We start from the raw sequence: 12,374 nt of genomic DNA, 5'->3' as shown, positions 1-12,374 counted from the left end.
TATATGGTGTAAAGTAGATTTTGCTATTGATAATTGTTTATGTTGTAGGATGGGACAGTCATTATTCACACAATCCGAAGAGGCCAATACATGAGGACACTGAAGCCACCGACTGACAGCTCACTCATCATGACTATTCCTAACTTAGCAGTCTCCTGGGATGGACATATTGTCATTCACAGCAGCCTGGAAGGGAAGGGAACATTAAAGGTGATCCTGTCAGGATGTTTATGTAGTTAACAGTCATGTTGGTTTCCTCATTATTTTGCGTTTTTTTGGGGGTGGGGTGGGGGGTGTTGGCTGCTTTTATGTTTATAGGGTTTGTCTGATACCTACAATGATCTTTATAAATACCTATCTTTCAGCGCTCTGTGCTGTTTACATACAATGAATGTTCTATCAAAAGGAGATTATCAATGCATGGACTGCAGCAACTTTTGCCATGTGATCCAACCACGCCCCTCCTCTGATCATTTTGCTTACTGTCAGTAGACAGTGTACACAGAAAGTTGCAGTGTAGGTGGGGTCAGCGTTCTGAGCTCTGCTACATGCTACATCCAAAACATCTGATTGTGTCACAGCTGCTGCACCCAATAAACTAAGTGATACAGCATTTGAACCTCGGTCTCTTTTTCTACATTATGCTGCTCTCAGTTGAGATAGCAAAAACATGGAGACAGATTCCTTTTCAAGGGAATCGGTCAGTAGGATCAACCGTCCTAAGCCATCTACATGTGTGTGTATGTCATAGAAAGTTGAATACAATGATGCCTTCGTATATGCGATCTGATGTCTTATTCAAGAGACATCCACATTTTTATTATATGTAAATACACTGTTAAGATCTATGGACCGGACAAAGATCTCTGAAAATATGCCTCCAAAGGCTATTTTAAATAAGCGGACATTACCAGAGTGAAGCATGTAATGACTGACACATTTCTCTCAACACACACACAGCTATGCAGTGAGAGCAGTGCTAACACAGTACAGCAGAAGTGAACTTTTGTCTTATTACAAACATTTGCATCAGCACTGGTCCTCTCATAGTGATCTCACCTCTGCTGCAGAACTGGTCCTATTTCTAACCAACACAGTACAGCGAGTTGAACCATGTCTTTTTACAAACACAGCAAGCATATTTGCAGTTGTCTTCTTACAGAGCCGTCAGCTCTGTTGTACTGCCCTTTCCCCACACTGACTGCCTGTGAAGTCGAAGATGAAGTGTTGTGAGAGGACTGCAGATACAAATATTTTTGTTACAAGTCAAACTTCACTTCTGATGCACTGCGCCAGCTCTGATCTCAGTGCAGGACTGCATGTGATTATAAGAACAAGTGTCATTACATTACATGTCTCACACTGAATTAAATGAAAAGGGGCATTACCAGACTCTGGAGGCAGATTCTCGTGAAGATCAGTGTCCGGCCCATAGATCTTCACTTCTCTTTTGCATATAAGAAAAATGTGGATTTCTCTGGAATAAAACATTGGATTGCAGATTTCAATGTATCATTTTATTCAGCTTTCTATTAATTGCATGCCCATGTAGATGGCTTAAGAGGGTTTATCCAACAGATTCCCTTTTAATAATAAAATAATATGGGGTAAGTTCTTGAGCTCCCTCTAGTGACTGCTGCATACAAGCATATTCCTTTCTCTCTATTTTTAAGAAAGGTGTGGTTCTAATTGGAAGACCCATTTAACCCCTTTACACCCTTGGTCATATAGGTACTTACATCCAAGGTCGCCTCCCCCTGTTTGATGCAGGCTCCGGCGATGAGCCCGCAACTTTTCCGGCACATGTCAGCTGATTTCATCAGTTGACATGTGCCCCTAACTGCTGCAGATGGAATCGTGATTCGCTCGCGGCAACTGACTTGTTAAATACCGCTGTCGATCTCTGCATTGGAAGCACGTCACATACCCTGCCCATCGGTGCCTCTGTCACATGACTGTGGGTCGTCGATGGGTTGACATGGCAACCTAGCGTCTTCAGGAACCCCCTGTGGTTGTCATTGCTGAACTGCTATGAGCGCCACCCAGAGGCTGGAGCTCATAGCAGATGAGCATTTTAGCTATGTGTAGCACAAGCCATCAGAAGATCACAGCTTCTAGTCTCCCCATGATGACTTTTGAAGCAAGGGAAAAGTAAAAAACAATATTATAAAAAAAAATTTAAAAGTTCTAAAAAACCCATTTACCCCATTCAAAATAAAACAATTTTTCTAAAAAAAATACACATTTGGTATTTCTGCAATCAGTATCGCCTGATCTATAAAAGAATTGATCCTATCAGTAAATGGCGTAACGAGGAAAAAATCAAACCGCCAGAATTCCGGATTTTTTTGGTCGCCATAACATTGACCTGGAGAATCATAATGGCTGGCCAATTTTAGCATTTAGTGAACATGGTAAAAAAAAAAAAAATTGTGGAATGGCAGGTTTTTGGTTTTTTTTGCAATTTCACCACACTTTTGAATTTTTTTCCCGTTTTTCAATAGACAATATGGTAAAACCAATGGTGTTGTTCAAAAGTACAAGTCATCCTGCAAAAAACAATCCCTCATATGGCCATATTGACAGAAAAATAAAAAAGTTATAGCTCTGGGAAGAAGGGGAGCGAAAAACGAAAACTCAAATGGAGAAACCCATGGTGGTGAAGGGGTTAAATAGCAACTAAACTTTTGTGTTTTTTTTCATTATTGTGTCCAGCATGGAACGTTTTGAAAGTTTAGAATTGACTCCATTAGACTACTTGCCTTTTTTACTGTTTGAAAATATGATCAAAGTGAAGCACACCCCTCGCTATCTCCTGGCTTTACTAATTGTGCCCCATCCGTACCCCCGGGCTACATAATTGTAGTAGGGATTCCGTCTGCAGGGGGCATCACATGATGAGTAACAGACACCGTCACAGCAGCAAGAGAGGAGGCGCGCTGGGTATACAGCAGATGCTGCTATGCTGGGGCCTCACTGATATCGGATGCCAGTATCGGGAGATGCAGTATTCTGCATTCACACGGTTTACATTTAGCCCTGATCACATTGGAACCTCAACAGTTTGCGCTTCTGTTTCGCTATTTTACAAAATGGAAGAAAAAGTGGCTGCAGCATCTGATTGCAGCTTTACCTCGTTTGGGATCATGCTGTGCCAGCTTCTCCCATTCACTGTGCAGTGCCACGAGCAGGTGACTGCGCCCTGAAAGGTGCTGGAGAGACCAAATCTAGGGGAAAGAGAGGGTTCTGGAGGGCACTGAAAAGGAAAGAAGCCGTATCACTGAGTAAAGCAAATGACTAATTTTCTTAACTTTCTATGCTGAACACAATTCTAAACAGTCTGAAAACAAGTTTGGTTCCTCTTTAGATGAACACTAATCTCCATAAGCGCAGTAATCTGCCTCTAGTCTTGTTATTTAGGAATGTGTCTCTGTTTGTAGAACAAGCATGCTTTACATCTCTATGGTGTGAATGGAAAATACCTGGGCTCTGAGGGCCTAAAGGAGCAAATCTTAGACATGTGCGTCAGCAGCGAACACATTGTGACTGGAAGTCGTCAGGGCCATCTCTCTATACGAGATCTGTACAGGTGAGTAAGGAAAGACCATCAGTGTGTAGTTTGGGTTGCTCAAGGTTATAATTGCTACACTTTGTGTTACGAAAAAATGTTTGTATCTTCATTGTAACATGTTAGATATGTGAAAGAAAGGCCTTCATAATAACCTATGTGATAACATATGTGTGGCTGTGGGCAGAGTCCCCACCTCATTGTGGGGCGAAGTGTATAGAAATGATCATGACTTCAGCCCTGAGCCATAAATGTCCTATAACATGCTGGATGTGAGTCTCTCAGCCTTTTATGCTGGGTGCAGCTGATCTTTCGCAGTGCCACACGACCTTCTCTTTATATAGGGACAAAATTACCAGCTGAGATTAGTACAAATGTATAACCCCCTGATCATCTTATACTCTAGGGCCCCGGCGTTCTCACCGGCTCCTCATTCATTAAGAGGTGCATGATAATGTGTGCATGAGCTCTATATAATTACTAGACGTCAGCTGTAACTCTGGTACTGAATGGACAATATGATATCATGTATGTAATAGTATGTAGTATGTGAAATGACTTTATTATCTTCCATTTATATTATTTGCAGTTTGAGTCTAAGTGTTTCGCCTCTCAGTATGCGAGTCCCAATTCATTGTGTCTCTGTGACAAAAGAGAACAGTCACATTGTTGTGGGGCTGGAAGATGGGAAACTCATCATTGTTGGTGCTGGCAAGCCAGCGGAGGTAAGGACTAGAGGAATCATGATGTCCTGGGTTTAGAATTATAATTAAGGTTGGAACCGGTCCATCAAGTTTAGCCTGCAATCCTAATGTGTAGCAAGTTGCCATTCAGTTACTTTAGTAATGTACTTACAGACCACCAGGACTCCTAAAAGACTTGGAAAATAACCCAGGCTCTGACGAAAGTTCAAGGAAAGCAGCACTTGTGAAAAGTGTAGGGTATCTTTAGACTTGACATATTCTTTTCAGATTTTCAGTCCTAGCAAAGTGCTTTTTATTTTTTTTTTCAACTGTTGCCCACGTTTTTATTATCAGGCTGGTAATTTACCTGTTTAGCAACAGTTAATCACCTGCGTGAATAATACAGATTTATTGTGGATTTTACCAATAGGCAAGAATGGGTGACTAAAATCCTCAATAAATACACAACACAGTGGAGTTTACGGCAGACTTACAGCAAAGTCCAAAAGTTAAGCGAGATACTCACCTCCACTTGCAATTACTCCAATCCTAGCTATTCTCCGCCAGTCCTTCATTCTTAATTTTCACACACTACTTCTGCATTGTGACCTAGTTTTTGTTAAATAATAATAATAATCTTTATTTTTATATAGCGCTAACATATTCCGCAGCGCTTTACAGTTTTTGCACACATTTTCATCACTGTCCCCGATGGGGCTCACAATCTAAATTCCCTATCAGTATGTCTTTAGAATGTGGGAGGAAACCGGAATGCCCGGAGGAAACCCACGCAAACACGGGGAGAACATACAAACTCCTTGCAGATGTTGTCCTTGGTGGGATTCGAACCCAGGACTCCAGCGCTGCAAGGCTGCAGCGCTAACCACTGAGCCACCGTGCTGCCCTGAAGTGGTGTAATGATGAAGTGGTGTAATTTTTCATGGCCATCTGAGGATGTATTTACCCAATTTTAAGACCTAAGGACCGGAATATATAATATATATATATATATATATATATATATATATATATATATCTCATTATATGTGGGTGCCCAAAACTATAGAATTCAGAGGGTGTACTTGTTTTGATGTTTATGTTCATATAAAGAGTGGAGAATTAGCTAGTATGATCTACTCACATCCCACATTGCTTTGCTGCTATTCTCTGCCTGTCCTGTGGAATATTAATATTGCTTTCAGTGAGCCCCACCCCACAATTATTTAGGTTGGCGATACGGGCAGATACCTTTAAATCGATAGAGTATTGGTAATAAACCACTAGGGTCATGGGCCTATCCCAGACTCTTAACCTCGGTGATATACAGTGAGGAAAATAAGTATTTGATACACTGCAGATTTTGCAAGTTTTCCCACCTACAAAGAATGGAGCGGTCTGTAATTTTTATGGTAGGCACACTTCAACTGTGAGAGACAGAATTTAAAAATAAATTTCAGAAAATCACACTGTATGATTTTTAAATAATTACATTTCATTTTGTTGCATAAAATTAAGTTAATTACAACCAGCAATAATTCTGGCTCTCACAGACCTATTAGTTTTTCTTTTAAGAATCCGTCATACTTTACCCTCATTACCTGTATTAATTGCACCTGATTGAACTTATTACCTGTATAAAAGACACCTGTTCACACACTGAATCACACTGCGAGCTCTCCACCATGGCCAAGACCAAAGAGCCGTTTAAGGGACACCACGGACAAAATTGTAGACCTGCACAAGGCTGGGATGAGCTACAGGACAATAGGCAAGCAGCTTGGTGAGTAGGCAACAACTGTTGCCAAAAATAGAAGATGATTGTCATTCTTCGTCTTCCGTCTGGGGCTCCATGCAAGATCTCACCTCGTGGGATAAGGAATCAGCCCAGATATACACTGGAGGACCTGGTCAATGACCTGAAGAGAGCAGGGACCACAATCTCTAATGTTATGGTTAGTAACACACTATGCCATCATGAATTAAAATCCTGCAGGGCAAACAAGGTCCCCCTGCTCACGCCAACACGTCCAGGCCCGTTTGAAGCTTGCCAATGACCATCTGGATCATCCAGAGGAGGCATTGGAGAAGGTCATGTGGTCAGATGAAACCAAAATAAAACTTTTTGGCATGATCTCAACTGGCCTTGTTTGGAGGAGGAAGGATGAGTATAACCCGCAAGAACACTGGCCCAACCGTGAAGCATGTTGGGGGAAACATCATACTTTGGGGGTGCTTTTCTGCAACAGGGACAGGACATCACCGTATTGAAGGCAGGATAGATGGGGTCATGTATCGTGATATTTTGGCCAACAATGTCCTTCCCTCAGTAAAGGCATTAAAGATGGTCATGGCGGAGTGTTCCAGCATGACAATGACTCAAAACACACAGACAGGCCTTCTAAGGAGTGGCTCTGTAAGGCTACTTTCAGACTTGCATTAGGAGGCGCAGTGCAGGGCTGCCGCTAAACTCCGACCCTGGCTGCGCCTCCTCCGGTCAGCTCCTATGGGTGCAAGACGCTGCATGTGATCAGCGTACCCAACGCTAAATATAGGGTACTCTGATCGCATGCATGATTTTGCCAGCGCATGCGCCCTTTTGGCGCTGCGCCGAGCACACAAAAATGCAACACAGTGCGTTTGGCGCACGTCGGCGCAGCGCCAAAAGGGCGCACTCGCCTGCAAAATCATACCAGCGCACGGCCAGCGTACCCAACGCTAAATATAGGGTACGCTGATTGCATGCAGCGTCGTGCGCCCATAGGAGGAGCTGACCGGAGGAGGCACGGCCGGGGGCGGAGCTTAGCAGCGGCCCTGCGCTGCGCCTCCTAACGCAAGTCTGAAAGTAGCCTAAGAAGAATTTCAAGGTCCTGGAGTGGCCTTGCCAGTCTCCAGACCTGAACCCTGAAAGATCTGGAGAGGATCTGTATGGAGGAGTGGGCCAAATCCCTGCTGCAGTGTGTGTGTGCAAACATGGTCAAGAACTACAGGAAACGTCTGACCTCTGTAATTGCAAACAAAGGTTTCTGTGTCAAATATTAAGTTCTGTTTTTCTTTTGTGTAAAATACTTATTTCATGCAATAATGCGAATTAATTATGCAAAAATCATATCATGTGATTTTCTAGATAATTTTTTTAGATTTTGTCTCTGAACTGTTGAAGTGTACCGACGATAAAAATTACAGACCTCTCCATTCTTTGTAGGTGGGAAAACGTGCAATATCGGCAGTACATCAAATACTTATTTTCCCCACTGTAATACAGAGGACTACTAAGTTGTTCGGCTCACATGCCATTCACCACATTACAGCAGCAAATAATGTGACAAACAATAAATGAAAAAAATATATATTTTTGTTGGGCGTGTTTTTAACTATACAGCTGGGAATATTAATTGCAGGGTGTTAGTCTTACTGACAGATTTACTTGAATGCTTCACATTTGCATCTTTACCAGTTATGATATATTATTCCATAGCATGTTGACTGTCTGGACCTTTTCTGTTGTCATTGACCGGTGGATTATATTTTGCCAGGCAAAATCGGGACAAATTTCTAGGAGGCTTTTTGGAACAAGTAGAAGACTCAGCCAAATCTCATCTGGAGAGACTGAATACAACACACAATCTTCCTAATCGAAGATCATTGCTATGTGTGAGACTGCTCAGAAAGAGAAACACATAGTGTAACGCCTGGTCAGCAGGTTACAAGAATGACTGTAAATGAAGGCTACACACAGCCGGTGTGGCGGATCTAAGAACATAGACTGTACACACAAGTGCATTTTTCTTTCCTCATATTGCTGCTGAAATGTTCTGTCGCGAGGTGTTTGCTCCCATCTAGCTGCTGAACGGTTATTTATGTGTAAATTCTAGATATTGTCCTCTTTATCTACTCCCCCGCCACCTTTTGATTGCACTATTTTATGGGGGGGAGGGTTTCTTATTCTTTATTTTTTTATTTTTTACATTTGCAATTAATCAGCATTTGTATCATACTGGGGCTTTCTAGCACTACTGGGGAGTATCACTACATTCCTCCTGGTAACGCAACCGACTGTAAACTTCAAAGACTTTTCACTGTGTGGTTTATGCATCGTGGGATTAATCAAGCAAAGTTTTAGCCTTATGTAACTGGATAGTAATCTGACAAATAAGCCTTTAATATCACATGCAGCTAATTATCAGTTTGTAGAGGATGATAGTTATGGTGCATTGATTATGGAGTTGTCCCCTTTGAATTAACGGCCCTATATAACATTTGGTTTCATTCCAGTATTGTAGTAATTTTAAGTAATGACCACCTTCTGCCCAGCAACAACCATCTCTGCTTAAAAAAAATCTGTGTACATCTGGTACTGCTCTAGAATGGATTCTAGTGACACATCTGCACGATGTCACATGCACAAGACATAATGGAGAATCTAACATCTCCCCCTTTTTTTAAGAAGAATTTCCTGAAAAGAAAAAAAATGATTAGAAGTCGTCCTTCCGCATTCTCTGGGAACACAGCAAGTTTTCATTTTTTCCTGCAAATGATACATTACTCAGTTTCCATTAAAATGTGTGGACCCTTCATGTATTGTCAGGACATGATGGGTCCACCTAAAACAAGAAAGGCGCCTTTTAGCCTTTCTCCGTTTAATCCATTTATTCCCGGCATACAGAAATATAATTATGGTTAACCAAACATTTTACTAGGGTTTATTAACTTCATGGCAAATGTATGACTCCTAGGGAATGTCTGGTGAAAAGGACTGCTATTAACTCCTAGATAGCAGTGGCCTGAATGCTGAGACCCCCACTCATCACGTTATTTTATCCTCGTTAGGGAAGAGTCAGGCGGCCGTATAACTCGGACGAGGATCTGACTCTCCCAACCGAGCGTCATCGTATGGATTTCTTGTGCATCTGTCCGACTCTGCTCTGGAGAGCCGACGTCCAGTCCAAGCATTGTGATCCTTGTCCAAGTTATACGGCCGTCTGACTCTTCCCTTAAGGCCCCTTTACATTTAGCGATGCACCAGTGATCCCAACAACCGCTAAATGGTCGCTAGTGAGCTGCCACACAAGCAGATTTCACAGAGATGCAGCAGCGATACAGCAGTCGTTTCTTACCTTTCAGACGTGGCGATCCTGACGTCCGCGTCCACGCGTCGCTCGTCGGCGCCAGCAGGAAGTGCCCGACGAAAAATGGAACTGCGCGATCAACAACAGACAGCGGGGGAGCCGGTCGGAGGTAAGTATCACACATAGCGATATTGCTAGCGATATCGCTATGTGTAAAACCCCCTTTAGATTGGAACAGCATTGTACTTTGTTGACCACCACTACATTCATTACCTATGTGGGGCTGTTGGAAAAAGCTGAGCGCTGCACTGTAGTCTCACAAGGAATGATTACAGTCATTGTCGGATATGTACCCTGTTGCTCCATTCTAACATGCATGGTTTTGCCCCCACCGTTTGGGGTCTCCGCACTCACACCCCCACAATATACATGTCATAACTACTATGGATATGTGATAACTTCTCTTAAACCTTTAATGGGAGCTGTACGAAAATGCACAAACCCAAAAGTTTCTAAGTCTGTAGTCTAGCCTTGGCTTTAAAATGGATAATGCAGCCTGGTCATGAAGAAGCAGTACATGCACCAAATATGAGTTATGCTGTTTTAGATGTAGCATTGGATAAATCACAGTGTCATATAGTATAAAACACTATTGTCAATCCTTACAATCATCATCCGGTGTACTGAGGAGCTAAATTTACACTTAGTTGATTTGTTACAGAAATTTTTATGGCTGGAGATTGTTCCATACCTATGAATAGTGTTATCTCAGCAGCGGATGCATAGATTTCTGAAAATCTCATTTGAATTATTAGGACTGATTTCTGTGTGTAAATTTGCGTAGTTTATTACTGCTAATTATTGTATACTGGTTATTTATTTGCTGAATTATTCTGTAATTACTCGAATAATTTACATGCTTTCTTTTACGTGGCTTTCGTTTCACAGGCAAACTCCGGCTCTTTTCAGCCCACAAATTTTACATACGGTACCTTAATGACCAAACTAGACGAAAATGGAAAAAAAAGCTACATTATTTGTATATTTTTTCTTAGTACAGTTGCAGTAAATCATAGACAAATTAAGACTAAATCTGTTCATATAATTATTAAACCCATCCATTTTTTATTTTTTTTGTTTTTGCTGCAAAAATAAAAATCAAGTGTGAAGAGTGTCGGCCGCTACATGGACCCAGCAAAGCTCCACAAACTAATATTCTCTGTATCCATTCGCATTTCCTTCAGTGTTATGCTTTAATCTTTTTGTAACCTCTGTGAGCGAGAATATTATTGAGGGTAGAAATGTTATTTGACCCAATCGATGTCATTGGCTTCAGCAAATCTGTGTTTCCGGAGAATAATGTAACATTGATCTATAACTGGACATTGACTTGTGAATTTGCTGCATGTATGAGTATTCCTTGTTTCTAGCGTTTTTAGCGAGTCGTTTCTTATCCTTATGTAACTTATTGAAAGGCCATAAAATACAGACTATACCACAGAGCACATATTTAAAAGTGTAAAGAAATAATGAGCTTTCTTAGTACATTTTTGGGTTGTTTCAGTGACTATCACATGCAAGATCCACACATGTGCAAGGATTCGGCCACATAGGAATATATCCTAGGATCATATTTTTCAGTTTATCTTGTAGGGTTTTATATAATGTGTTGAGTAATTTGCTGCTGTAATGATTACTAGTCGAAAAATGTTTTATTTAATGAGAGGTTACGTACAAGGTCTCCACAACACTAAACACTTCAATCATGGGATATACATGTATATCGTCATTGTCCACCAAATATTTTACTCAGTGTCGTTTGTCTTTTGAGATTAGTCTACTGAGAATTCTTAATATATTATGACTACATTTGATAATTTTATAAATATTAATCTGCAATCTTTTAGACATGTATTAAGTTTATGGGTCTGTTTCTTACTTGTATGCTATTTTTTATTTCCTATAACGGTTATATGACCTCACCATTTGTAGAATTAACCATTCATTGATGTCTTCCAGGGCCTCTCCCCTACTTTCCATGTATTTATAGGCTTGGCCCACTCTAGGGTCCGGTCACACAGCCATATTTGCTGTCAGCGTGCAGGTTTAATATTCTTGGTGCGCACCTTATTTGTTGTGTTTTTCTTTAGAGCTGAATCTGTCACTTTCCTTTATTGGTGCCTACTTTACTAGCCACAGTGTGGAGCCAGATCACAGGCCTTATATTTCTTGTTTTTAATAAATGACCTACGACTGTATGTGATTTTACTTTAGGAGCAAGTGGTATTTGTGACTGGAGTAAAGGAAACCTGAACTTGTGAGCATTTAAATGTATAAAATAAACTCAAATATTCCAGCTTTTCTTTACGTAAATATTTCTCAGGATTTTCCACAAGTCTTTTTGATGTTTTTTACATCTGCCTTTCTGAATAATACATTTTCTTACTACGTTTTTGTGCAATATTTTTTATGTTGTATACCGTAAGTTGTCTTCAACAAAGCGTTTCTATGACCTGAAAATCACAAATGGGTGGCAGAATACTGACGTTGCGCAAAAAACAATTAACTCCATATGTTAGTGGAGCTGAAAGGATGGTGCGTGTATATTGGCTCCATTTGATGTACAGGGTGGCTGTGGATATTTTTAAAATGTTTTGCACTTTTTTAGAGACTTCAGATTTGTAAACTGTAACAATTTAATATTTTGTATAAAATATATTTGAACTGACTATTGTAAATACAGTAACTCGGGAGCAGAACAAATAAAACTTTCAATAATGCTTGCAATTTGTTTTTTTAATTTGTTAACCACAAAACGTGTATAAAATCAATAAAATACATGTGCATTTGTCAAGGCGGTTATGAGAGTTAAGGCCTCTTTCACACATCAGGTTTTCGCCGTCAGGCGCGATCCGGCGCTTTTGACAGAAACCGGATCCGGCGAAATGCAATGCCGGATCCGGTTTCTCCCCCATTGACTTGCATTTGCGCCGGATCGCGCCGGATGGCCATGCGTTTCATCCGGTTTTCGCCGGATCCGGCAATGTGTCGCGATCC

The 12,374-nt window shown here is 41.0% G+C and overlaps 1 protein-coding gene across 3 annotated transcripts in view; it reads left to right on the top strand.

Moving 5' to 3' along the window:
* Positions 1–12,097, top strand: part of NBEAL1 (neurobeachin like 1) — a 363,036-nt gene extending 350,939 nt beyond the window's left edge. For all 3 annotated transcript variants that reach the window (XM_073551440.1, XM_073551438.1, XM_073551439.1), the window contains 4 exons: positions 49–210; positions 3,441–3,589; positions 4,158–4,293; positions 7,785–12,097. In XM_073551440.1, coding sequence (XP_073407541.1) covers positions 49–210; positions 3,441–3,589; positions 4,158–4,293; positions 7,785–7,883 — 546 coding nt within the window. In that variant the 3' untranslated portion in view covers positions 7,884–12,097. The remainder of the gene's footprint in view (positions 1–48; positions 211–3,440; positions 3,590–4,157; positions 4,294–7,784) is intronic.
* The last annotated feature ends 277 nt before the right edge of the window (positions 12,098–12,374 follow it).

Source organism: Dendrobates tinctorius, unplaced genomic scaffold (genome assembly GCF_039654945.1).
Source record: "Dendrobates tinctorius isolate UK_male_01 unplaced genomic scaffold, ASM3965494v1 ptg000177l, whole genome shotgun sequence".
NCBI classification, from domain to species: Eukaryota; Metazoa; Chordata; class Amphibia; order Anura; family Dendrobatidae; genus Dendrobates; species Dendrobates tinctorius.
The sequence above is the reverse complement of the archived record's forward strand: the minus strand, read 5'-3'. Positions and strand labels throughout refer to the sequence as shown.